Below are 27,868 nucleotides of genomic sequence, written 5' to 3' on the forward strand. Positions count from 1 at the left end.
AATAGTGCTACTGCAGATAATATAATTTATCAATCCTGTGGTCCCCATCATTCATGCATTTACAGTTTGGGAATACAGTGACTGCAAAGGATAATAATTTATAATGGCTACATTCTCAGTACTTCATGCTAGCTCACTAGACAAAATAAAAAAGGTTAATTGTATAACTGGAAAAATGTAAAATTTTATTCCAAGAAAATTAACAAGCTACACAGGTAAATTTTGGCAAATGCAACTTTATATTGAAATCCACACATCTGTATCTTAAAGAAGGAAAGACTCACAGACTCTAATGTATTTCTAAAATACTAAGAAATCATAGTATATGCTTTCACAAGTTAAAACTTAAATAATTTAAAACAACCAATACACCAAAATGTGCAGAAAATATAAACAAGACTGTGCCTTCAGTAGAATAAATGCTTCACAAATTGTGCAAGATATCATACTAAGGCTGCGGTCTCCCCATGACAGCTGTCTTAAAATATAAACATACATCAACTGCCTGTGTTTCTCAGAACAAACTAGAAAGGGCGGCACACCTAGAAAAAAATCATATAATCCCAGTGATGTGCATATTGATTTTGGGAACCATTGGAGTAAAAAGGAAAAAAGAGGACTAAGTGATCTTTCATGCACTCCCAAATGACTGGCCAGAGTTATTGATTCAATTTTCCTTGCTTATTTGCTTCAATGCTAAACAAAATGGAAGATACTAGATAACCCTTTAAGGCAACATGTGTTTATTCTGTATAATTATAACTGTTCACTTATGACTGGATATTATCATTAACGTTGCCTAACAGACTGATATCTAGCTTTTTAAAAAATATAAATAAGAGTCTATTAAACTTTATACCAAATCAGCAAAAAACACAGAATACAGTTAAATGTTAGTAATTTCACTGTTAAGGAAAATGGTAATTAGAAAGAGTAATATATTTGGAGAAAAAAAAATTAAAGTCAAAATCTGAACAAAAATACTGCTTTGGAATGCTCCCCAAAACTTACTCACAAGGCAAACAGATTTGTAAGTGTGATAATCCAATAATGCATGGCACATCTTTAATCAGTTACAGTACTTGAGTCCCCAGTTTTCAGTCTTTGCAAAATAATAATTGTATGAAATGTTTTAAAGGTCTTCAGATGTCTAAAATTAGTTTTATCAACACATTAACCTCATATCAACTTAATTTATTAAGATGTCCAATGCTAATCTTTTTGATGTTCTTATTTTATGTAGTGATATACACAGCATTTAGCACTGATACTTAGCACCTGCTACTTTCATAATCTAGATTTCAACCACATAAAGGAATTCAGGGCAGTAGTTCAGTCCTTTGTTCTTAATTACAAACCTTCAGCAGTGGTCAGCAGGAACATGTTTAGGTTTAAAACAGGATTAGAGGTGAGCTATTGCAGAGACTGCAGAATGTTGCCCAAATCCTTACAGCTGCTGACGTCCCATTCTTGATTTTCTCCTCAAGACATGGCTACAGGCCACAATTGCTTAGCAGAGAATGGTAGTGTTTCACAAGGCTAAAGATTTACAGATGCTCCCTCATATAACACAGTAAGGTTCCCTTGGTAACCTGGATTTTCTGCAGTAAAGAAGGGTTGTGCTGAAACAGCGCCTCAGCTCCCTGTTGGAGAAAATGCAGACAAAAGGATTGATTCCAGCTTGGGCAAAACTCATCCAGACAGCGGCCGTTAGAAATCCCCCAGGTACTACAGGCCCTCTCGCAAAAACTCTCCAGTAGCAGGCTACCAAATAGGGACCCCACAAGGTCAGAAAGAGGAATGTCATGATGTAGAACATTCTGCTGATTCTCTTCTCCATTTTGAATTCGTCTAAAACCAGCAGCCTCCTCCTGCCCGTGGTGTTGGCGTTCTGCCTGATTCCCAGCAAGGTTGGAGGCGTGGGACCCCTTCCGAATCCAGCCAGCCAATTCGCAGCCGCCTGACCGCTCGCTCCGGGACCATGGAAAGTCCAGTTCTGGCTCACTGCTGCAACAAACTGGACTGGCTTCATTTTCCTGCGATCGTGAACAAAAAATATCAGCTTGAGGTAGACAAGCTGTGTGGCTAGGAGGATAAGGGCAAGAAGAAGCATAAATCCCAATGAATCATTAGCCCTGAAGGAACGATGCTGGAAAGTGCATTGGTCTTCCTCCCTAATGAACGAGTAGGTGCCCACATCTAGAACTGGGGGGAAAGCCATGGCTACAGAGAGAGTCCACACCATACAGATAACAGCCAGACAAGTCCAGAAGGTCAGTCTCTTCGTATAAAAACGGTGGTGGGCAATAGCTAAGTATCTCGTGACGCTTATGCAGAATAACATGAAAGCGGTGTGAAAGCAGGACAAAACCCCCAAAAAGGCAATCACTTTGCAAGTTAGAGTCCCATAAGTCCACGTAGAGCCATTTTTTACCGAGGTGAAAACAAAAGGGAAACAAATTGCAGATCTGAGGATATCTGAGCAGCAAAGATCCAACAGGAAGTAGTAAGGAGCTCTATGCAAGGTCTTATCTTTGACTAGCAAAATGGAGATCAGAAGGTTACCCACCACACTGACTCCTATTATGAAACCCAGTGAAGTCAGTTTCAGAAAAGCTGTTAAAGGAGACAGATTTTGCAAAATGTTGTCAGCTGCATGGCTGTAGTTCGCCATAGATGGATGGATGATATGTATATTGCCTCAGTCAAGTCTCATGATCTATATTTAAGAACAAGGAAAAAATAGATCCATACATCTTACTGAAAATGTAATCCACAAACAGAACTGATCTTGTGTCTAGTCATACAGTACATCCTCTTCTTTCTGATTTGTCATGCCATCAAAATATCTGAAAAAAAATCGAGCTATCAGTTCTTAAGTTAACACAAAATGATGTCAGAAAGTGCTAGCAAAGATGTTAATTTATGGAGAACCGAATGAAGTTGTAAATTTGAGTACTATTGTTTGTTTTTAAAAAAACACGAGGCTTTTTTTTTTTTTTTACTGACTATTTAGTATAATTGATTATTGGCAGATTTGTTACAGTTTCATGACTGACCAGTGCCCCTTATATTTGGTAGCACATATAATTTCACAGTTAAAGCCTCAGAGATTTTATGAATCAAAAGATTCCCAGTTTGCAAGCCCAAGAGTTAATCACTGACATCTTTTTTAAAGAATCCCCAAAGACTGCTGATATTTTGACATTACCTACATTTATTTTATGGCTACAGTATTTGTCAATGTTTTAAGAGGCAACTGCTGCGTTGATATGGATCACACCCAAAGAAACCCTGCAGAATTTATGTTTTTTAACCCAAGTCACCAAAGCACATTAATCACACAGTGTTAGTTTATGCATTTTGTAAGAGAAACAGTATTCACTACCCCCCTCCCTTCCTGCTATAAACAATAATTTTATCGTTTAGCCTTTTCGATAAACAGGTATCTAGACAGTCGATAGCAGTATGCTTTAGGGTGTCGTCCCCCCCGGCCTCCCCCCCTTCCCCCGTGCTTTAATGCAAATCGTTAAAGCCTCGACATAATTCATAATAAGCGACGGTCAGTGTAAATACTGAGCAAAACCAGGCAGCACAGCCCAGATACAATGCCCACCCTTTCGGGAGAGCTGGTTTTGGTTATGCTTAAATAAACATAAAAATTGTTGGTTTTTTTTATTTTTGGTTGTTTTCCTTTTTTTGCTAATTAGGGCTCCATGATTCCCATTAATCCTCCCAGTGAATCGTACCGGAATACATTTTATGCAATAAAATATAATAAAGAGCTGTCTGTTGCTGCTTTTAATTTTTTTTTTTCGGTTTTGTTTTGTTTTTCTTTTTTCTCCCTCCAGAGCCAGGCACAGGAGCCACAGCGGGCATGATCAGGCTCCTTCGCTATTCACACGAAGTGTTTCCTATGCCACCTCGGGCGTACAAAGGATATTCCCACTGAATCCCAGCAAAATCCTTCCATTCTTACCGTCCACAAAAGAGCCTGATTGCTGCTGTGTAAACAGAGGCTGATCAGATCATGGCATCGTTTTAGAGCCATGAAACCAGGCTCCCCCTCCCCCTCCCGGCAGCCCGCCGCTCCCCTGCTCGGCGGAGCTGTCCCCGCGGCGGCCGGCCCAGCCTCCGCACCCACGGGGCCCGCGCGCCCCGGCCCCGCCGCGCACGGCTCGCCCGCTCGGCGCCCTCACCGCCGCCGCTCGCACCCCGGGCCGCTCCCCGCGCCCGGCCGTGCCGCGCTGGGCTGGCTGCGCCGCCGCTGCCTGGCATCAGCCGCATCTGACGGAGCCGTGCGAGAGCCCCCCGCGGCGGGGAGCTGGGGAGAGCGGAAGAGGCATTGTCTGTCTGGGAGGGCTTCCATCATGCCCCTTCTTTGGAAACCAGCCCCGCAGCGCCGAGCGGGAGAGCCCTCTCAGCACGCACCTGCAGCCGCGGCAGCCTCGGCGCCCCCAGCCCCTCTCCTCCTACCTGTTGGTGCCGGAGATCCCCACATGCCAGAGCTGCTCCTTCCCGCGGACCGGGGGCTGCTTTACCCTGGCGGTCTTTTCTATTCTCCTCTACCGTCATTCATTCTTCTTTCTCTCAATCCTTTTCCTTTCTCCCTTTTATTTTTTTTTCAATTTCCTTTTTTTTTTTTTTTTTTTTTTTTTTTTTTTTTTTTTTTTTTTGCCTCGGTACCTTGGCTGAGGATCCAGTCAGCGGCTCGGGCGGCGCATGCTCGCCGCGCCTCCCCCCTGCGCGCCGAGCCCCGTCCTCCCCTGTCGCAGCGCCACAATCTCTCCCTGTAACGCAGCGGCGGCGGCCGCCTCAATGAGGGCACGGCAGGCTCGGCGGCGGCAGCTGCTGCTGTCTCAGAGAGGGCACGGCAACCTCGGCGGCAGCAGCAGCGTCCTCAGTGGTGCGCAGGCAGCCCCGGCGGCAGCAGCCTCCTCAGTGCGGGGAAGGCAGCATCCTCAGCGACGGGAAGGCAGCCTCCTTGGCAGCACGCTCCCATCGCGATGTATAGCCCAGCTGGATTTATTGGCGAGCCCGGGCGAGCCAGTGAGGAAAGGGAGGGGAAGGAATTAGGTCCTGCGCTCCTTGTTTATGCCTTTGGGCTCCCCCTCCCGCCCCATTCGCTTACGACGGGGGTCTGGAAGCGCTGCGCGTCGCAGCCTGTCAGGAGAGGCGCCGGGCGGTTTCTTCAGCTGCCGCTGCTCGATCCTCCCGCTCGTGGCTCCTTTTCCTTCCTCCCGATTCCCACCCGGTGAATTCCTTCTTCCTGACCCCCGAGCCAGCGCCTTAACGAGCGCCGTTGTTGGCGGAGGGCGCATTCGCCGCGGGGCCGTGAGGACGCCGCACCTTTCCCCGGCAGCCCGCGGAGCGGCTCCCGCCGCGCAGCCCGAAGCCGGCGCAGAGCCGTCAGCGCGCTCGCTGCGTGGCGGCGGCGATGAGCCCGGCGGCGATGAGCCCGCCGTCAGCCCGTTCCGCCCGCGGCAGGGCCCGCCGTGCCCCTCGGCGCGCAGGGCGGCAGCGGCGGCCGCCGCGGAGGAGCGCCGCCCGAGCCGGCGGCCGGCGGGGATCGATCCCGAGCTGTCCCGATGATGTCATGCGGGCCGGTGGGCCGGGGCGGCGGCGCCGGGAGGCGGCGGGCTGCAGCCGGGGCCTCCCGCCGGCCCCCGCACCCGCGGCGCTGACCCGCGCTGGGGCCGCCGTGGCAGAACCGGGAGGCAGCGGGAAGGACTGGGGGACCCCTCCGCCCTCCCGCCTCTCCGGTTTGTGTGCAAGTTTATCCGGGAGAAGTGGGAACGTGAAAGCCGTGCCCCAAGAGTAATTCGCTTTGGCTGCAAGGCAGTTGAGGAACAGCTTGTTTTGGGTCGAGAGATTTGGATCCCGAGGAACTTCTTCGCTGGGAGCTTCCGTTCAAGCCAGAATAAATCCTTCTGTGGGACAGATTTATAGGGTTGATTCATAATGTGTGTCACATCCGTGAGACCGTTAGTAGACTACAGGCATTTTTTAAGGCTGTTGTCAGGTTTGGGTTCTTTTTTTTGACACTCGGTAAAAGGCATTGGAATTGGTTGCCAAACCACAAAATTAGCTTCAGTAGCAGGCTGACCAAGCCTAGAGGTCTCCAGCCACTGGAAACTACGTGTATTTAAAACCAACATCACTCTACTTCAACCATGTGACTTGCTTCAGATAAAATTTATTCTTAGGCAGAAAACTGACACAAAGCTCAGGTGCCACACAATTTTTAATTTTCTCTGCAAACATACTTATGAGGACATGATGGTGCTCATCTTTGGGGTGGCAGGGGTTAGCTTCACTTTTAAAAACTGGGTGGTTGTTAAAGCTACTACTTCAAGTTGCACTTCTCATGTTGCAAACACCTAAGCTGTGCAGACTCTCCTCCTTTCTCTGTTGTTAAATACAGGTACCCACAGTGACATGAACAATAACCTTTGAGGTCATTCTTAAAGGAAGTAGCTTTAATGGTCTCTCTAATATAGAGCTCTCCAAATGCCATGCATGGAAATGAAACATTTGCAATGCAAGATTAGGAAGATTTATAATACTTAGTACTGAATGACTATGGTCATGGTCAGGGCCTGTTCTTACACTCTGGTATGTGTAAGAGTGATGATTTTTTGTTAGGAGTAAACAAGGCAACAGAATCATCATAATAAAATAGATCCAGTGACGCAGGTTTTAACTTTTTTTCTCTCTGGGCTTTCTTTTAGAGATGTTACGAGATTATGTTGGTATATAACATTTTAAAACTTGCTCTCCTTTTAGACCTGTAACAAACTGCTTAGAAGTAACCTGTGAACTTCAGAATTCATTCACTGTTCAACCACCAGTTCAGCATAAACCCATTTGTCGTCACAGGTGTAACCTGAGAACAAGTGTTCTAATTTTGTTCAACAAAATGTAGACATCTAGATTGAAGTGCCACATGACACAGTTAGTTTCCTATCATAGAAATCACTGAGAAAGATATGCATTAGGGAGCAGATTATCTCATTCTGAGTCACAAACTCAAAGTCCATCACATGGGTTGAACTCCATTCTGTTTGTTGTCAGGGTAGAGTCAGTCAAGAGAAGCCTTTGTTGCAAAGTAAGAGGGTGGAGTGACATGATGCTCCAGAAAGCAAGAGCAGTTGGAACATAGCGAGAAGAGATATGTAAGGACAGGTAATGAGGTCTGTGCTAACAAGTTCTTCAAAACAGCTGGACTAGAAATATGAAAGGTTCATTAAAAAAAAAGCGTGAGGCAGCCAAAGTTGCATAGTGAGATTAGGGGCAGCCAAGAAGAATTTCTTGGGGTTTTGGCACAAGGAAGGATCCTGAGTCTTGAATAGTGTCCACCAAACAATATAAGGGGGGTAACACTAAGGGCAACACAAAGGAGACTTCAAAACACAGAGGACCTGTGGTTCCAAACAAGCATATCAGAAGTAATGATTACTCGTAAGGAAATAAATAGCTTTCCTTGACATTTTTTCTTTTCATACTTATGTACTGCTGTGCCCCATGGAGGAAGGGTAGAAGGAGAATGGAAGTGAAGTACAAGCACAAGAGGGTTCATGTACCTTGTTAAAGTTAACAGCAGACTGACTAGAACTTTCACTAGAAAATGAGAGAGGCAAGACAATTTCACTGATTTTCTGATTTAGATCAAAGATGAGAACCATCTACAGGTTTGGAAAACTCTGCTATAAAGTTCTTGAGAGTTATGGTACAGAGCTCTTTCATTTTCTCCTGTTTGAGTTATGTAAGTATCAAAGCTAAGAAAATAAGTGGTGAAATACTCAGCTTTGTTGGTGGTGACTGTTGGTGGATTCTGTATTCCAAGTCTTTAGGGTTTTTTTCCAAATTAGATACTATTCAAGAATGACCAAGGAACATTGTTCAGTGAATTGGATCCACTAAGTCCATTTTCAGATCAAGATCATCTTTTTGGAGACTCCTACTTTGATATTCTCAGTCCTTGGGATCATCTGCAGGTCTGGACAGTTCTCTCTTGTGAGGGGATGGTTGAGTGCACGTGGACAAGGAGCCAGGAACTTGAGTGCAGACATGGGACACAGTTAAATGCTATTGAAGAGGAATTTGTTGGTGTGTAAGCAGCATTTGGGGAAGTTGCCATCTATTTCTTTTGAGGATATGTGCCTTGAAATTCACAGTTGTGAACCGGGTGAGGATGCTGTGTAATTCCCATGGTTTTGAACCCTTTCCTCAGAATGGGAGAGGGTTTTGAGAAGTCTGACACTGAGAAATCTCACTAATGGAGTCTGAGGTAGAGATTGGGTTAGAAGAAAGGCTAATGATTACTCTTGAAAAGATGTGTTGAGATATTGTCCTCATTAAGGTCATTAACGTCTCTCAATTATTTCAGTGTAATGAGGATTTCAGCACGGGGCCAGAAGTTGTCAGTAGCAAAAACATTTCAGTAATTAATGTGTTTACTGACTGTCTTGAAATCTGTATATATGCAATATCAACCTGTTCTGCATAATGTGAACTTAAGCACTGTAGGATTTTCCAATATTTCTACAACACAGGAGAAATAATCTACAAGGTGTGCCTACCCCTGTGCAGAGGCCAGCACAAGATTTATGTATTGCTTGAGAAACTGTGATAGATGCTACTAAAGTGCATCCTTTTCAAAGGGCTCAAGCAATTTTTTCAAGGGAACTTTCTTGCCCGTGCAGTAGATTTGTGCAACTTTGGAGCAGTGTTTAAGTAGGACTTACATAATACAGAGACCTGTGTAGGACCCCTGCACAATAGAGAATGTCACCTGCAATATATTTGGTTCTTATCCTTAGTGAAGTGTTTTCAGAGTAAAGACATTTGTTGGCAGTGTCTGGCTCCTGGGCTGGCTCTCAACACAAACATAAATTTCACCGCACACTGAAAATCTCTTTAGTGGTCTCTGTGTCCCTGATGCATGTTTTCATCTACAACAAAATTGCATTCATGTGACTATAACGATTCTTATGGATAATAGTTATATTTTTAATGTTAGCGTTTATCCTCTGATGTTTTATAAATATTTCTCAAAAACATTTAATTCAGTATTTTAAAAAATGTTTCATAGTTGCCTTTGAAAATTAATTTGGTTCTTACAAGTAGATCTATGCTGCACTTTAACACACGTTTAAATACAAAAAATCTTATCTGCCAACATCTGAAAAATGCTTTGTCCTGCAAAGAAAAAACTGCTCTGCATTACTCTGATAGGAGTGAGGCACCTATGTACTTCTGAAAATCCCTTTAGATACTTACCTGTTTCCTCAGGCTTCTAAATACCTTTCACCAGTTTGTTCACTAGGGCTGCATTTGAAAGATTGGACACATCTTTTGCATTTAGGTTTTGTAGATAAGCTGATACATCAGTGTTGCAGTGTTAAGTTCAGTTATTGTGCAGTTTAGGTAGCGTGGACATGGAATTACTTGACTTTGCTTGCATATCAGGTAGTTAAAAGTGCAAATGAACTTAACTGTGGCCATGGGTAATTAGCAGTGTTAAATTGCACTGCTAATTAGTTGTGTCTGCAAAAAGATAAGATACATTTTTAAAATGCTGGACTTCAGAAATGGTGATTTTACATATATGATTAGAGGGAAAAAGAGAATGTTAGTGAGTCAAAGAAAGGTTCATCTGTTGTCTCTGTTGTTTGTGCACCATAATGTATTGTCCTGTGCTGAAGAATTACATGCTTGTTTTCTTGGCCAAGGATGAGTGATAACAAGTGACTTAAAAAAGATAAAGCCAGTCACATCCACAGTGATGCAGATCAATGATGGAGTTCCATAAAAGGTAAAAAAGGAACTTCACAATGTCTGAAGAAGTAGTTTCAAGATGATTATGTTTGTTGCAATAGTATTTTTGAACAGTTGAGAATACTCAAGAGTATTTTTCTAATACTTTCATCTAGGATCTCTCCATGCAAATATAGAAATCATGTAATATTCAAAATGTAATCTTTATGCAATTTGTTTAGTTCAAGTTTTGGATTGTTTGGCGAGATTTTTTTGATAGTGAAGGTAGGCATTATCTTATGTCTCTGTATAACAAGTCTTTTAATGTGAATTATTCTGAACTTGCAGTTTTGTTAGTGGGAAGCACTGAAATTCTTATTCCATCAACAGCTTTTAGTTAATATGGGCAGCACTGTAAAGATGCCTCAGTAACAGTGCCTACAGCAGGACCCTCAGCTGCAGACCTCAGGAAGACTATCTTTACCTGCACACCTAGTGCATGGAGAAATAACTTCTTGCCAGAGCATCAAGAGGATGTGAACCAAACTTAGTAAAGTTCCTGCTATATCCAGTCTCTCTACTCTCTGTCTATGTCAGAAAACTTGTTGGTGTTTTGATAATTGAATGTGGAACAGGAGGGAGAATACTTTCTTCTTTCTCTATACAAAAAATAAAATACCATTCCTTACAAATCTTGTAGATGGGATTTGTTGAAGCATATGCATACACACACAGAATGGTCTTACAGAAATAGTGATTCATTTATTTAATGTATTTTCATCTGCTGTTTAATTAATCCAATTAATTGTAGATATTTTAGTATAATCTACAATAAAATATGTCTTTCAACCACTGTAAATACATTCCTTCACTATTTGTTTTTCTCTGCATGACATACGGTGATGTGAATACATCACAGTGGTACAATCCAACAACCAAAATATTTGAAAGCAGCTGAGCACATTTGGAATTCATGACTAAATCACCATGGGTGAAAAACATGGTGATTTTTGCGTGAGACTTATCTAACAAATAACATGAAAACAATCTGGTGAAAAACAGGTGGAAAGTATTCCAGAATTTAGAAGTTGAGTTGGGAGCACTGACCCAGGGCCATGCTGATGATGTTTTGTTTCTGATGCCCAGCTAAGCAACCTTGGCCTCTTCAGTGACTGTTCCCCTACCTCACCATATGGCACTGTATCAATGATTTTTGGGTAGAAGAGGAGCATGCCATACAAGAAAAGGTTTCCTGTCAATGCAAGCCAGCACCCCAGAACAACTAACATGGAAAGCTCTGTTAGTTTACTACAGTGTTACAGTGATTTTAGAAGTGTTGTCTGCTAGCTCTAGAAAGCTTGTAGATTTTCTTTTTTAAACAAAGTATTTGGTTTGTGTTTTCTGTGCACCTCACCCCTTCTCAGATATTATGTTTTATAGTCCTTTTGTCTCTGCGATTTTAATATATGATTTTCAGTAAAATGCTTTCCCACAGCTATACAACACTTCTGGTTTACCTTGCTAAATGGAAATTCAGGTCTTGAAATCAGCTAACCCTGCTGAAGCACAGAGCAGCTCTGCAGTGTCATGGTCATTAACAGTGCCAATCACAGCATTCAGGAGCACATTTTTCCTATCACCATTATAGGCACCAGTGTGCCTATAATGCACACTGTGGAGCAAAATGAATGGGGTTAGTGACATTACAGAACAGAATGCTTGCCTTGAGAGACAAACTTGAAAATGCTTGAGAGACAGAGGAAAGATGACTTCTTCCAGCTGACCTGTGTCCAACATTTTTATGCATCCAATATAAAGCACAGAGAGACTCATGTGAGATGCACATAACTTTACCTGTTATGTAAACCTACTCTATCCCAAGCTCTTTCATAATTTTCCAGCATATATGGAAATGTGTGGAATATTCTTTGGCTGGGGTGACTGCTGTCTTAGCAGGTTTTTCTCCCATCCCTTTTAGTGCTGTTGGTTCACTAGAGGTTATTAGCATGTAGTTGGGGCCTAATGAAAGGAGTGATTATGGTTCATTATTTTTTATACACCTTCTGTCATAAAGCTATGTAATGCCTAAGTGAATTTACACATATTTCTTCCCTTCCTGCTCTTTAAAATCTGAAGGCTGATTTTAGTGAAGTCTGATACATGAGCAGAGAGGTCTTAGAGGCTGGTGAGGTTCCTATAAATTTTGTGAATGTAAGTGTTGGCTGCTTGTCCTAGAGTTTACCTTTTCCCTTGGCTGGCCTCCAGGTTCAGAGTGGCCACACCTCCCTAGGGACCCTGGTCTGTAACTGAGGCTTCAGTACACAGTGATTCATCTCCTGCCCAAAAGTGGCCGTGGCCTGGAGTTCTAGTCCCTTTCTTGTTTGGAGTCTTGGTGACCAGGCTTGGCTACGCTCAGCTGTGCAGCTGAACAGGACCCTGGGTATGTCCCTGTGGTTTCTGCACCCGGGGCAGAAGGGCAGGTGGCAGAGGCCATGCTGGCTCTGTGACAGGCTGCACATCCTATTGCTCAGCATCAAACTGATCCACAGCCACACTGCTGAGCTCCTCTTGCCTCAGTCACCGCACCATTTCTTCCTGTGCTCATGGAGTTATTTGCATGACTATTATCAGTGCAGAGGGATATGTGTCAAATCAATCATTTCTGTAGAGCTGAGATGCGTAAATACTTCCATTTTCTGCTGTCTTTAAGGTAGGTTAGAGGTGAACCATGGACAGTATGTTGTAGGATTACAGAGGCTATTTGACAATAGAATTTTCTATTTCTAGCAATATACTGAGGGGGGATTTAAAAATAATAGGATAAAATAGGATAACTGTCACTGACATATTTCAAAGCTGTCTTTTAGGCTGTGCTTAGGGACAAAAATTAACAGTGTCACTGTAAGAAATATTTACTTTTTGCTGATATGACCAGTTCACATCTAGGCATTAGCCTTCCTACAAATCTTTTGTTCAAGTTTTAAGATAACATATATGGTGTACACTTTCTATATTTATGTATAGATATGATATATATGTGTATTATATAGTATTGTGTAATGACTCTGGATGCTCTGTAAAGAAAATATAAATTGTTTTAAAAGGTATACTGCTGAGTGTTAATTGCTTTGAATGCACAAGATTGCAACAATGGAGAGTCAAATCTGCAATGTCTGAGGTGGAGGATAAACATTGGTTTTGCAAGCAGCTACCATGAATATATGTTGTACTACCAAGCTTTAGGTCTTATGATCTAGAAAGTAAAAATAGTTTTGCATATTCATGTCAAATCAACTGTTAACTGTTCACTGCAAATAATTTGATATCTAGAACCTTATGCCATGGTCCTGTTTTGTCAGTTTTTTGGATATTAAGCATGAAATAGTCTCAATTATATGTAGAATAAGGAGAAATAATTTTAAGTTTGTATACTTGTGAGGATGCAGGGAACAGTCTCTCAGTAAAGGTAGGTCATCTTTTTAAGAAACACAACAGTTTGAATTCTGCAGATACTACCAGAACAGTACTGTGAGGGCATGGTAGAAGGAACTGCATGAATGCATCTCTGATGTAACTCTAAAACTGTAAATATTCATTTACTACTGCATTGCCTGTTTCATGGAGGTGTGAAAGAATTAGTGTTTTATCTGAAATGTCACCTGCAAAACTAGTCAAGCCTAACTGTAGCAAATGGCAGTATCTTTTGCTAAATTGGACCAGTATTTGCATGTGGTCAGGCAATGTTTGAGTGTGGTATTTAAAGAAAAGAGTGAAATAGTGAGCAAAATGAGGATGTTTCACTGTACTAGATAAGACAGTTTGCTGGCAGTAGAAATTCATGGGATCTTGTCCCAGCTGCATAGATAGTTTAGTGCTGGTTTTGCTTTGTTTTCTCATTGATTATATAATGTCAGGCTCTGGAGCTGAGACCAGGACCTAAATCTTGCCCTAAGGGGCAGGTATCCTAAGCAGCAAACATGGAAGTCAGTCTCTTTTGCCTGCATCCCACTGTGCCTCTCTCATTGCTTTTGCATTTTAATAGCTGGAGAATCCAGGATAAACAGGAGACCATACTTTCCAGGACTGCACTGTCTAGTACTTCAGAGAACTTTTTTTGAAGCTGGGAGACTGGGCTTGAATTCTGGATTTTCAGTTTTTTTCAATGTCAGTAAGTACTAGGTACAAAAAAAGCTGGATTTCCCCCAGCACTGGGGCATTCACTACTGCTGCTGTACCCGGCCTGAACACAGCACTCGGGTCAGACTCTGCTAGGGACATTGCTGGCAGCAACACTCGTAGGTTATGCTCTGTGTCACTTCTGGACCTCTGGGATTCTGCACTGCACATCTTGGTCAGTTCTGCATGTGAAAGGAAAGCTTGCATCCTAAAGTCTAAAGGGCAAATGTCAATTGAAAAGTTAGCACTGATAAGTCTTTCTGTTGCTGCAGTGAGGGATTGCTGGGTCCTTCTGTGAGGGATTTTGCTGAAGTCATGTTTTAGATAATTAAACTACCTCTTGACCTCTTAGAGTTCCTCACTGCATAATTTTATTGTCTCCCTGTACTTATTTGTTCTCCATTATTAAAACAAAACATGGAAATAAGAGATCCAAATAATATGAATCTGTTTTTCCTAATCTGAGATATGTATGTGGACAAAAAAGTGCTCTTTTAATGAGTCAACACACCAGCTCCTCTCAGTACAGTACCAGCAGTAGCCAAGTAAAACATACCTGTTGTGTAATTCTGTGCTTCACTGTAAATTTGGTATTAATGTAATGCTTCAAAACCTATCAGAACATTTAGTTGAAGTACTGTATCTCTCAATTATAATATCTCTATTATTATAATATCTCTTCATAGATATGCATGCATAACAAAACTGTGGTAATTTGAAGAGTTTATGTAAAACTTATGAATTCTTTATGAATTTACGTCCTCAAGATATACCTGTTTCAATCTGCATGCTCTATATTGATGAAAAGAAAGTTCTTTCTTTTTTCCTGGCCTTTATAGGGCACTGAATTTTCGAAGGACACTGCCATAAGGCCAACCATGGAACATAATGAAATGTTGGCAAGCTGAAATCAGATGGAAGACCTTCAGACATAAAGAGCTGGAAATTGCTCAGAATGATTTATATTCCCATATAGGTTAGTTACCAAAACATGGATCAGTCTTGGGAAGAGAAGCAAAAGTTAAAAAAGGGAAGGTAACTTAATAGCCATTCTGGAGTAAGACATGAGAAATCAGAAGAAAAACTTGGAGCAGGAATGTAAGTTATTTTCTGCTGTCACAGCCAGACAGAGACAGTTGAAAACATAAAACTAGTGGGATTGCAAGGCTAGATTCAAATTAATTTTTGAGCAATTTAGGCAAACCTAGTTAGACAACAAATGAACATGGGATAACCTTCGGTGGATGTAGTGAGAAGTTGGAGAGAGCGAAAGTAAAGATCTTAATTATGAAACTTTCAGACTTCTGGTATACTTGGCAATCTCAAAATACAATTATGAACAGACTTAAACCAAAACTATTTTAAGGTGAGGTAGGTTTGCAATCCTTAAACTCTTTAACCTTTACTTAAAAATCTGTAAATTGAGGGTATGGTTGTTCAAGTATGGCTCCTAGTGAACAGATACATTTTCAAAACAGAAAGCAAAATGCTTCTTTTTAATGTAAAAAGCCTACATGTTAATTCATGCCTGGGGGCTTCTGAAATTGAAAAATACAAGAAGAGTAAGAGGATGAATAATTGCTTGTACTAAGGATATGTTGCGACTTTAACGTTGAACTTCCAAGTGCTAAAATGAAGAAAGAGATCCAAGTCTAATAGACTTTGACTCAGCATTATGGTTTAAGGCTTAGGTATGCTGTGATGTGAAAATCGTGCATTATATGGCAGTTTTGAGAAAGGATTTCTTAAGCCTCTCTACCAGGGCATGGTGAAAGATTTGTTCTGGTCTGTTCTGTGTTAGCATCCTAGAAGGAACTTTTGGAACCAGTGTAGTTTATGGGTTTGTATGGCTTTGGTAGTAAGTTTAAAGAAACATATATACTTATAGTACTTTTTACAAATGTCCCAGTTTCATAAAAGCTACATCTTTCTCTGCCTTTGAAATAAGACCAGAAATAGTTCCTGTGAGCAGGTGACAGGGATTAGCTGTTTAAAAAATGAAAAACACATTTTTTCACTCCTAAGGTTTATTTACTTAGAATATATTTATTGTGAAACCAGGTTGTAGATTTTGAAGCAGAAGACAAAACTAAAGTGGGGATGCAACACAGATAATAAAAAAACCAAAAACCCAGTGCTGTAAGAGAACATTGAATTCTCACTGACCAAATTGCTTAACTACTACTGCATGAAAGAGTACATTTAAGGTATGTCTGTCAGTGCTTCTGCCCTGTTTCTAGGACATTTATTTCCCAAAGCCTGTATTTTGCAGTGAATTGGGCATCTTTCATTGTCCTGAGTTACAACAGTTGACATTATGATATATTAAGGCAGCAGACTGGCAATTATTATGTACAGTCAATTTCAGATTATTTTGGTAGTGTACATAAAGTGATCACATGCTTTAAATTCACTGCTGGAAGGTCAGCATCCCGTTGGAAGTAGAAGGGATTTTAATTATTAATTTCCATTAAATCTATTGGGAGTTGAGCAGAGAAATCTCCGGCAAAACTCAGGAAATTTCAGATTTCTAGTCCTTTACATTTCTATCTATAGCTATAATAATTTCCTTGCTGGCCCTTCTGAAATTGAGAGCATGTAATCCTTTTTACTGGAATTTTAGTGTTACTTTTGGACAGGAAAAGAAAATCTATGAAGTTCTTATTTAATACAGAGAACCTCATGTAGACTAGGTGAAAGGAGCTCCTAAGGAACAGTTTGCCGCAAACACAGATTGCTTTTATTTCTGAAATAGTAAGAACAACAAGGCAGCAAGGTAAGCAGATGTACATCAGTCATGTATGGCACACATACATTAAAAGTGAGCAAACAGGCACTTTATATTAGTATGGTGTCCCTGAGAGGGTGTTGACTTGATTTTCCTTTGCCTTTCTTCATAAATCTTGGGGGGGGGGGCAAAACAGTAGAGTCTAAGTTGGATACACAAGTTCTAAAGTGTATTTGTGGAATAAGAGTGGGGAGAATAATTTTTTTCCTAATATTTATTAAGATGTAGGTCAAATAATTTACTGGTAGCAGACTGGGAGAAAAAAAAAAGACAGAATCTATTTTAAGAACCAATTAGATTTTCACATAAATGGAAATCAAGAATAATTCTACTGCATTACACAGAAGTATAAGGGCTGGCGCAAGGTCAGAATGAAGCCTCTTGTGTTTTCTGTTCAAAATGAATTTAAATCAGGATGACTGCACTGATTTCAGCAACTTCAGGCTGTTTTTAAACCAGATAAAAATTTGGCATTCAGTTATCACAATAAATAATTCAGCTAATATTTTTCTAAGAAAAGAGATGTAGATGGAGACTAATGTGGCTGCAGTTCCCAATGAGCACCATCTGGTGCAAAGTGCACTACTGGTCAAATGCAGGGGCCCCTCCATCCCATCAAGGTATCTACTGCATCCAAACCTGTATTTTGTATTTGACCTTGTCCTAAACTCCCACTGATGCCAATGGGAACTCCATGTGCAACAAGGTCTTTTATTCTGGCTGTCAAATCTTAATATTTTCAAAATGTTGACTTGGGCAGGAGTTGACATAATTCACATTTGGGGCTTTACACTGAAGCAGTTGAATTCCATTTGGAGTACAGTACTAGCCCCATAAACCCATCTCTAAAACTCCCACTCCGAAAAGAGGATTAGTGTACATGTGTTGCATTTTCTCCCTTTTTTCCATAACCTTTTAATGCCTCAGGGATTGAGTTTCACTAGACACAGTGGGAGAATCCTGGTACATCTGGTTTCCCTGTGGTCTTACATGATGACTGAACAGCCTCACAGCTTTTGCAGTCAGGTTCCCCATGGGCTCACACTGTGATTAGATTTGTTCACCACAAATATATCCTTGTTTGCAATGAAGAAACGAATGAATTGAGCTTCTGTTTATGCCTCCCATTTACAACTAGGATTTCATAGAATCACACAGTAAATTAGGTTGGAAAGGACCTCTGGAGGTCACCTTGTACATTCCTTGGCTCAGACTCCTCCCAAAGATGATTTCTGTTTTCCCTTTTTTTTTGGATAGACAATTTGGAATATCCTTTCATCTGACAGTGTCCTCTACTTTTCTACTTCTCCTAGATGTATTCACCTCAGCCCACATGGATGCTGTATTTTAAAGGGTTATATACTGGGTTTTTGTACCAAGAATATTAAATTTTGAAATGCGAAATCTTGCTTAGAAGGTTAAAGATCTATCAGGCACACAGCTATTCCTGAAAGTTTAAACAAATAGCTCATCACCTATTTGGCTTTCTTCACAGTAGGAGATGAATCTATGGAGCAAGAGGGCGGCAGTGGCCTGGGCATGCATTTGGCACCCAGGGAGACACAGCTGCCTGTCACTTCCTAGGCAGGATTTGAGGTTAGCCAGCATCCTGTGCATCAGGACATCCTGCTGCCATAGCCCTGGCATGGGGGATGGTTGTGGCAAAGTTGTGTGGGATTCAGAAGGTGTATGGTCACCCCTTCAGAAGAACTTGAATTCAATTTAAGACAATAAATTTTTTTGAGCTGACTTCATTGAGACTTGCCATAATTATAGAGCCATAATTATTACAAATAATATGCACTTGTTCTCTGAAAAACACTATTTTATTTTTAATATAAAATATAGTTTTGTGATTTATGGGTTTTTTCTGCAATACTGTATTGTATTCTGCAAATATCATAGGATGAAAGATGTCTGTGTGACATTTAGTGCTGAATAGTGGTTTGTTATTGGCTACTGCTCCATATATACAATCAACATCCTTAATTTTATTTTTTTTATTATTACTTTTTATGAAAAAAAAAACCTTCTCTTTTTTCAGTAGATATATACCACTTTATAGATTATATACTGTCTGCAAATACTGGATTACACTTTTGGAATTTGATCACAAATGGCGTTTCTGAAAAGATCACAGTTCTGAAAAGCTTAAATGTTCCTTGCTTTCCACTCAGATGCTGAAATAAATACATGCTGTTGAGGAAGAATGAGTCAATATGACTTCTGCTGATCTTCCAGGTCATTTGAGAAGATAAAAAATAAAATGTAAAAGTGATACCATGGGACCTAAGAACAATCGTTAGGTTAAAGACTGAGAAATAAGTGCAGGGATTGAGCATGTAATTTCCATAACCATATCAGTTCAGAAATGTGTTGGAAAAAATGTCCTTGAAAAGTTCTAGAATTAAAGACATTCTCATTTCACAGGTAACTCATGAAATGGAAAGTGAACAGATTTTGATAAAGCGACCATTTTTTCACCTTAATTCGCTGACATTAAAATCAGTCATGTTTTAGGATGGTTGCTTTTCTGTGAGAGGGTAGGGAATGACACGGAATTATTTATTATTAGCGCTATCACAGTGTGTACAATCAGCTGCACAAACAGAAGAACGGAAAAACAGAGGAAAAAGACAGACGCTTCTCTTCTAAGTTTTACAGAACTGTGTTCCTCTGCAGTGTTTTAGCTCTGTTCAGGAAAAGAAGGTAATTTTCATGCTTTTATACTGGCCAAGTGGAGCATAGCAGTATGAAGATGTATGTAAAATTTTAGTGCTTTGAATGAAGGGCACCTGAGAAAGCTGCCAGTACTGTTGGTTCCAGTTGAAATTTCTGAGACAATGACTAGTGAGGAGGAACACAGCCAATACAGGAAGACTGAAGCAGAACACAAACTTTAACCCAGCCCAGCAGCAACATCTATTTTTCTGCATCAGTGTGCTTGTGGACACAATTCTCTCTTTCCTGCCTCTAATGTTTGCAGCTCCTAGGTCTAAAGGAGGGCACTCTGCTTTCAGGCCTCCACATATGCTGTGTAATCAGCAAATTTGCAGATGGCACCAAGCTGTGTCATGCAGATGACCCACCAGAGGAAGGGGTGCCTTCCAGAGGGACCTCAACAGACTCGAGTGGTGGTCCCATGTGAACCTCATCTCATGAAGTTCAACAAGGCCAAGTGCAAGGTCCTGCGCCTGTTCAGGGCAATCCCAGACACACCTACAGGCTGAGTGGAGAGGTGATTGAGAGCAGCCCTGCAGAGAAAGACTTGGGGAGTGATGGCTGATAAAAAACTCTACGTGAGCCAGCAGTGTGCACTCGCAGCCCACAAAACCATTTGTGTCCTGGGCTGTATCAAGAGGAGTGTGGCCAGCAGGTGAAGGAGGTGATTCTCCTGTTCTACTCTGCTCTTGTGAGACCCTACCTGGACTACCAGGTACAGTCCTGGTGCTCCCAACAGAAGAAGGGCATGGAACTCTTGGACCAAGTCCAGAAGAGGGCCATGAAGCTCATGACTGGAGCACTTCCCCTAAAAGACAGACTGAGAAAGTTGGGGATGTTCAGCCTGGAGAAGAGAAGGTTGCACAGATACCTCATAGCAACCTTCCAATATCTGAGGGGGGCCTAAATGGAAGCCAGAGATGGACACTTCATCAGGAACTGTAGTGACAGGACAGTGAGTAATGGGTACAAACTGAAAGAGGGGGAATTTAGGTTAGATATTAGGAAGAAATGGTAATTGTGATGGTGATGAGACACTGAAACAGATTGCCCAGGGAGGGTGTGGATGCTCCAGCCCTGGCAGTGTTCAAGGCCAGGTTGGATAAGGCCTTGAGCAGCCTGGTTTGGTGGGAGGTGGCCCTGCCCATATGGCAGGGACTGTTGGGACGAGATGGTGTTTAAGGGCCATTCCATCCCCTTAGCACTCTATGATTCTATGATTATATGGGTCTCTTTGCTTAGCATACTAAAGGGAAATTTGGTTTTATCTTTTTCATGAAAATCTCTGGTTTGATCTGATCAGATGAATAATTCAGAAACAAAGGGCTCTGCTGAATGTCTAGTATGCCTGTACCTCAATGTGACAGAGCTTCCCACACATTTTCAAGTTCCATTACAGAGAAACTGAGCTGAGGAAACAGTACAAGGTTTGGAAATATTTTGAATGCCTATATAATTTTATATAATAATTTTATATAATTTTATATAATAATTTTATTGTTCTTTTAATTTTAGTTCAAAGAAAGATGTACTTTTATGTTATTTACCATATCATGCCTGGTATGTAAATTCAGGTTGCTTGCTGGAAAACTTTTTTTCCAAATGTAGCAGTTGGTGTTACTGTGTATTCATGTGGACTAAAAATCTTTGTAATTTAAAAACTGATTACGTTCCTTAAGAACTGAACATTTAGCAATGTAGTCACTGTCTAATGTATTAAAAACTTGTCACTTGAAAGGTCTGAACATTGATTTTGGCAGGAATTAAAATAGTTTGGGTCCTGTGCATCAGTAGTCACATCAGATCTTGCCCAATATGTTGCACTGCATTTGGTTCTGAATTAGTAGTCTCACTTTTTTCATCTGGTGAACAACAGATACTTCCTGTTGACTTCAGATCATTTACTGTTTGTTCAAGTGTAAATTGGGAGGACACCAGATTCAAGCTCTCCTTTCCACTACTCCTAACAATCTCATGATTACACTAAACCTTTCATCAGATACAGAAATGCATGGAAAGGTTACTTCTGTAGCATAATAATTAGTGCATTTACCATTTAGTGTAAATCGGTTCATCCATTTAGCAATGTTTATCTTGCTATAAACAGTGAACTCCCCCTCTCACACAGGTTATGTAAAGAGCACCATGCAAAGAGGAACCAGGGCTTCAGACTGTGTCTAACTGTGTCTAGTCAGTACACAAGAGCCTGGGCTAGTCCAGGGACAGCTTCCATGGAAAGGCATAGTGGCTGAGAACCACAAGCACAACACACTCCAGAAAACTCTGTGAGTATCCTGGAGATGCCAGCTGCTTCCTGTGACTCCATCGTGAGACAGTGATTCTCCTTCTCCTTTGCTCCAAGGATACAATTGGGATGCAAGTATTAATACCTCTAAACATATAAAGATCCTCAAATGCAAGATGTCATACAACTGCCAGGCCTCACAACAGCATTAAATCAGCAGCAGCAGCAGCAGCAGGATTTATCTGAGTAGGAGAAAGAGGTTTACCAGCATTGACACACCTAGAGAAGGAAGTGCATTAGGAACTGTGTGAACCCTTTGTACTGCAGCCCCAGGTACTGCTGCTCACAGCAGGATGGTAAGGCCTAGCTGGTGGGCAGCACTTGAAGGTATGTCACAAGTGAAGGCCTTCTGTCCATTCACAGAGACTGTACATGGACTGTAAAATGTTTTAGGATGGCAGTGTTTTAGCTACACTATTGTTAAAGCACATGGAAATTATAGCAGTCAAAAGCTACTCTTTCTTGTCCTGCAGGTTTTTTTAATCAGAGTAGGTTGTGTTTGTTAAGAGGTGAACATTGTCAGGCTGCTTCTACTTTCTGCTCTGAAAACAGCTACTAATAGCACTAGCTTAGTGCACAAAGTGAACTGATTTGTGCAGTAGCTGAAATCCTGAAAGAGCTAGAATCCAATTTTCACAAAATGCTGGGATAAAACTAGCTCTTTAAAAAACTTAAAATAACTAAAGCAATAGAACATAATATTTCATTAAAAAAAAAACCAAACAAAAAAACCCACCCCAAAAACAAACCAACAGAAAATGGTCTTTTATACCCTAGTGTCTCCAGCAAGAAAACTGACATAAATAGCTTTTCTGATATCAAGGCAACTGCCTACAATATGTTGAAAACTCATAACCAAAAGGAAAAACAAATACTTCAAGTTTTCCATGTACCAGACAAACAGGATTCTTTGCAACTACAAGCTGATTGTGTCAAACTAAGGGGACCAGCTCCTTGAAGTGCTTTAAAGTAACAGTTACTGAAATGGGATAAACAAGTAGTAAGACCATGAGAAGTACATCACTGCACAAATGTTAATTGAAATCATACCTTACAATACTTTCATTCATAAAGTAATCTAATGTAAGCAAAAGTAGGTATCAAAATAATAGTCAGCAGAAGGAATTCCAACAGTTACAGTCACTTGTGTCATCTCAATTTTCCTTTTCATAGGAATTACTCCATCAAGCTGTTTTGACAAATCATACATCAAAGTTTATTAAGACAGAGGAAAAACAGGGGTATCTGATTTTACACTCAAGTAATTAACAAATGCAAGTCTTTAACAATAAAGCTCCTATCAGAACCCAGGAAACAAAGCCATTATGCTGTGCAAACACCTTTCAGCGAAGTACAAACAGCTTTGGGCAAATAATACAATGTCTCATATCCCTATTGCCTGAGGATAATTAACTCTGTTACAATTTTGTTCTCCTGCAGTGAAAAACTGTAGCCCAATTCTGTGAAACTATTGCCATGGATGTTTTCTAAGGTAGAGATAAAGGAGTCCGTGAAAATCTGCTTGTGTTAAAATGTATTCTATTGAAAGAGCAATACCTAATATTTTACTGAAAAAATGGCAGTATTTTTTAACTTTGGGAGCTCTAAAGTGAATTGAGTAGCAATTTTGTGGGGGGTTTTATTGGTTATTTTAGGTTTTTTTGGTTTTTCTTTTTCTTTTTGTTTAGCTAAGCTAGAACATCAAAGATCACACTTCAATCTGTGCTTGCACCCACCCAGTTGAATTATCACGAACAGGATCATTTACTGCTGCTAAGCAGCTTTCAAAGGTGATACTTCTGTCTGAAGGTCCTCTTAGGGCTGTACATTTCATTTCTACATAGTAATTGTGCCTTCTGTCCCTTTCTTCCAAAAATGGCATGCAGAAATCATGACCTGGAGAACATGATCTGCCACCCAATTACTTACATAAGACCTGCCCATAGCCATTGCTTTGTGCTCTACTGAACAGAGGCACAGAGGACGTGGAAGAATACAAAAATCAAAACACATAACTCTGAAAGATAAAAGCCAAGATTTCTAGCAGAGAGTGGCAGTGTCCACAGCACAAGATCAGAAGGAAATTCTTTGAGCTGTGGAGAGCTCAACCTCCTGTGCTCCTTATTCTGCTGCTGCTACAGAGTGTGCTCTTGGCTCAAGCTGGAACACCCCAACAAGTCAGAGAGACTTGTGTCAGACATTCTTGGCTGAGCCATTTCACCTTTGGTACTTACAGAAACAGACACATTACTGTCTTTCAACCATACACCACATAATCTGACTGAACATGAATAATTAAGACTATTTACACCTCCCATTTTGCACCAGGATTTTTTACTTTGGTTTTGGTCCTAATCTTTTGTGGAAGTCATATGTATCAGTTAGAGAAGCCTAAATGTTTAGCTAGCAACATAGGTTTGTCACAAGGAATCCACAAGAACAATTGACTAATTGATTAAACCCAGAATTTTATCAAGTTCTTTCTACATTGTAAAAGAAACATGTGCACAATGGACTTGTTAGAGTTCTAATAACCTTCTAATGCAGAAATACACAGAATTCCTCATCAAAATAGTTAAGTCTTCAGTTTTGCAGAAAAAAGTGCAAACACCAAATGAACTAAGCCTTAAACCTGGTTTGCCTAGAAAAAAGCTGAGTACAAAAATAAACAAGAGACAAAGCCCATATTCCTAATCTGATTTACATAGCCTTACATGTACTTTTCTGTGAAATACATGTTAAGTAAAAATGGTGATCTCATTCTTAGGTGTATCTTCTTGATAATAAGAATACAGGCTACAGGAGTGGCATATTCTAAAATAAAAATACTCCAAAAATATTCTAAAAGGAAAAAAAAAAAAGCCTTTCATGTTTCCTTAGTTCTCTTAAGTCTCATCCATGTGACAGCAGAAGTGAGCTGTTAGGTGTTAACTGTCATTACAGAGAACGTGAGCGTGAGCACACAAGCTAGAGCAGTCTGCTCGCTAGCTAGCTGGTTAGGACAAATTTCAAAACTCTTGTCATCTTGACTGGAAGATTAATAGCTGCTTCCTCCTGATTTAATATTGAAACCAAAATTATGGAACTTGTTGAGGGCCTCCCTCACATGCTAAATTTATAAACTCTTACTGTGAGCCTCTCTGTAGTTTTACTTCCCCATTCAAACAGTTTTTACCCTTCTCTAAGGCAATAGTTAATCATAATTTAAAATTATCTTTTTGTAATGAGAACAGATCATACAAATCCTTTTTACTAGTACAGCCTTGTACCATCTTCACTCTGTTGTATTGAACAGTAAGAGGGGTTTGCAGAAACATTTACTACATTTTTTTGGAAAGTTTTCCAGAACCAAATCTCAGTCACACCCAACCCCAAGCTGTGTTCAGAAATTCACTTCATCTGAGCATTTTCTTGAAGTCACTGCTGCCCATTCCTTCTCCTTGCATACAAGCCAAGGCAGGCGCAGAACCCGACCACACTGACAGCGAGGCCGAGCAGGAAGGCAATGGTATCTCCTGTGTCCAGGGCTTCCACTACGGGCAGCACCAGCAGCAGCGACACGAGGACCAGCAAAAGTCTGGAGGTGTTCTCGGTTGAAGGCATGCTGACAAGCAGCTGACCCCAAGGGGAAGTTAAATGAAGAAAGTGGTGGACAGCAGGTACTTCACTGGTATCTACAAGGAAAACAAAAGGAATGTTACATGATTTTTCTTCCATCTCCCCTGGATTTGTCTTGCCAATAGCCAACTGATTGATGCATTACAGGTATCTGTGTGGCGCTCATGAAATTTAGGTTTTATCTTCCCAATTACCCAAGTAAATTACTTATTATCATGAGACAGCCACAGTGGATTTGCTATCTTGTTATGTAACTCTGTGGAAACTAATCTTTTGAAGACTTACCGAGAGGTAAAGTCAGAACAGGCTCTCCTGCCGGCAGCTACCAGGGCCTGCTTACCCGGTGCGTTGCTACGCGGGCCTGTTCCACCAGGTGTATAGGGCCTGATGGCTGCTGCCCATCACTCCCCCACACTTCCTAACACCGGCCATCCTCGGGATCCATGAGCATGGCCCGACTGCGGTACACTGGGGAAGCCGTGAATTTAACCTCCGGGGCAGTGGCACCGCGCTCACCCTCACAGCGGGACAAACGTCCGTCGTGGTTGTACAACTTGGAGAGGCGCTCCCAAGGAGTGCGCCGGGACCGGCCCGGACCGCCCTCTCCGCAACAGCTCTTCCCGCGGGGATGGCTCGTTCGCGGGGTGCACAGGACAAAAACCCGCGGCGGGACACCCGAATAAGCGGCTGCCCCGCTCGCACTCCGGCGGAGCCAGTGCCGGACCCCGCCAGCCCCGGGGCGCCCGCGGTTCCCGTCCCGCCGCCGCGGGGCTGGGGGGCGGCCGCTCCCTGGGCAGCCCCCGGCAGGCCCTGCCCGCACGGTGCCCCTCAGTCACCTCCAGCCGCCGGCTCCGGCCTGGGGCCGTCCCCGCTCCGCGCCGCCCGCGGGGCGCTCAGCAGCAGAAGGCGCCGGCCCGCGCCGCCCCGCCGCGCTGCCACTGCCCGGCCGCGGCCATGACAGGAAGGGGCGGTGGCGCGGCCGGGGGCGGGCGTGACCCGGCCGGGCCATCTCCGCTCCGCTCCGCTCCCGCTGCGGCTCCCGCCCGCTGCGCCCGCCGCGATTCCCGGGGGCGGCTCGGGGGCACAGCCGCCCCCAGCAGCCCGGGCGGCCCCAGGCCCCGCCGGTGGCCCCGGGAGCGGTGCTCGCCAGGCCGGCCTGGGCCTGGAGGGATGCGGCGGGGCCCGAGAGCCCCGGCCGGGGGTGCTGCTCCCCAGGGCGGCTCCCTGCCGGAGCCCCGGAGTGCCCGAGGTGCGATAAACGGGACCGAGAGAATGTCAGCAGAGAGCAGCGGCCAGCTGCCCTCACTGCGGCTCCATTGAACTGGAAGGATAGAAACACACCGATTTGGGTTGTCTGATCCTTTTCCTGCAAATAAATGAGGAGAAGAAGTCGCCATGAGTTTGCATCATTTCAGATTTAGGCCCTTGTGATAACAGTCCTAGTATGTGCCATCATAACCAATTCCTACTCTGAGGAAAGCAGTTGAAGCAGCTTTATATGGTAGAGAGCAGCCTGTGCCCTTGTAAAACAAACAAACAAAAAACCTAAGGGAAGTGTTGAGAGGTAATTAAGTGAGAGCACTCCCCAAGATCTTAGCTTGTCCCAGTTTTTATCTTATTTATCCTTTGGATAAGGCTGCTTGTAGAAATTGCATATTAGGCTTTTTTGTTGCACTAGGTAGTTCCTAAGCAGAGCCCAGTCTTATTTTTCAGTGGCAAAGGTTTGTGCCTAAGTTTAGATAAAAGACCAGTGAGCAATTATTATAAGTTCCTAGTGTGTCTCTTTGGAGTGCAGAGAAATAACCCAAAGAAACTGTGCTACATTAATGTCAAAATCAGTATAGAATTTGTAATTCATTATGACAAGCCTTAACTCATGACTGAGAACTCATGTCCTCACAATGTTCCCTATGACTTCTGTAAAAAAAGCAACTTTTATAAACACTTCTCTTTAGCAAAACAGTTTCTTTAAAGAGAAATGGAGATCCAGATAGGGCATTCAACTTACATACAGCTTTGCCTCTGCCTTATAAAATTTCACTGTAATTGCTTTTGAGCAGCCATTCCTCATGGCTATAGGAACTTCACACATCTGAGGTGGGATGTTACTATTATGCCAATGATAATTCCTTTATTAATGCTCTTCTTTTCCTTATCAGTCAGGATCCATCAATTGTCATAAACGATAAATTTCCAGGGATAAAAACATCTTTTTGCTCCTTTATTCTAAGTACCATGAAAGCATCATCTTTCTGAGCAGCAGTGCCTAGACTCTGATAATGCAAATAATAATGAATATCAGTATAACTCATAACCATCCTTTTTATTAATTAAATGCCTATTTCACAGTTTTCCAGTTCTTAAATACTTGATTCTTCATGTTCAGTTCTGAAGGCATTTTCTCAATAAGCTGATGCCCAATAAACTCATGGGAGAAAAATCTGGAAATTTCTGGGAATATTATAGCATGGAGAGGAGTAAGACCATGGTGCCTAGCCCAT

At 42.0% G+C, this 27,868-nt stretch overlaps 2 protein-coding genes across 5 annotated transcripts; both read right to left on the bottom strand.

The window, feature by feature from the left end:
* Positions 1–216: 216 nt before the first annotated feature.
* Positions 217–4,759, bottom strand: GPR85 (G protein-coupled receptor 85). Of its 3 annotated transcripts, none has more exons than XM_058023168.1 (2): positions 4,687–4,759; positions 217–2,849 (listed from the first exon to the last, which is right to left on the bottom strand). In XM_058023168.1, the coding sequence occupies exon 2, from the start codon at positions 2,672–2,674 to the stop codon at positions 1,562–1,564; it is 1,113 nt and encodes a 370-aa protein (XP_057879151.1). In that variant the 5' UTR covers positions 2,675–2,849; positions 4,687–4,759; the 3' UTR covers positions 217–1,561. The 3 variants fall into 3 exon arrangements, with proteins under 3 accessions (XP_057879151.1, XP_057879149.1, XP_057879150.1); XM_058023166.1 differs by lacking the exon at positions 4,687–4,759 and adding an exon at positions 4,477–4,619; XM_058023167.1 differs by lacking the exon at positions 4,687–4,759 and adding an exon at positions 3,980–4,067.
* Positions 4,760–22,941: 18,182 nt separating this feature from the next.
* Positions 22,942–26,278, bottom strand: SMIM30 (small integral membrane protein 30). Of its 2 annotated transcripts, none has more exons than XM_058023114.1 (2): positions 26,204–26,278; positions 22,942–25,423 (listed from the first exon to the last, which is right to left on the bottom strand). In XM_058023114.1, exon 2 carries the CDS (start codon positions 25,350–25,352, stop codon positions 25,167–25,169), a length of 186 nt encoding a protein of 61 aa, XP_057879097.1. In that variant the 5' UTR covers positions 25,353–25,423; positions 26,204–26,278; the 3' UTR covers positions 22,942–25,166. The 2 variants fall into 2 exon arrangements, with proteins under 2 accessions (XP_057879097.1, XP_057879098.1); XM_058023115.1 differs by lacking the exon at positions 26,204–26,278 and adding an exon at positions 25,653–25,821.
* Positions 26,279–27,868: the final 1,590 nt, after the last annotated feature.

This window comes from Melospiza georgiana, chromosome 4, assembly GCF_028018845.1.
Source record: "Melospiza georgiana isolate bMelGeo1 chromosome 4, bMelGeo1.pri, whole genome shotgun sequence".
Taxonomy (NCBI): Eukaryota; Metazoa; Chordata; class Aves; order Passeriformes; family Passerellidae; genus Melospiza; species Melospiza georgiana.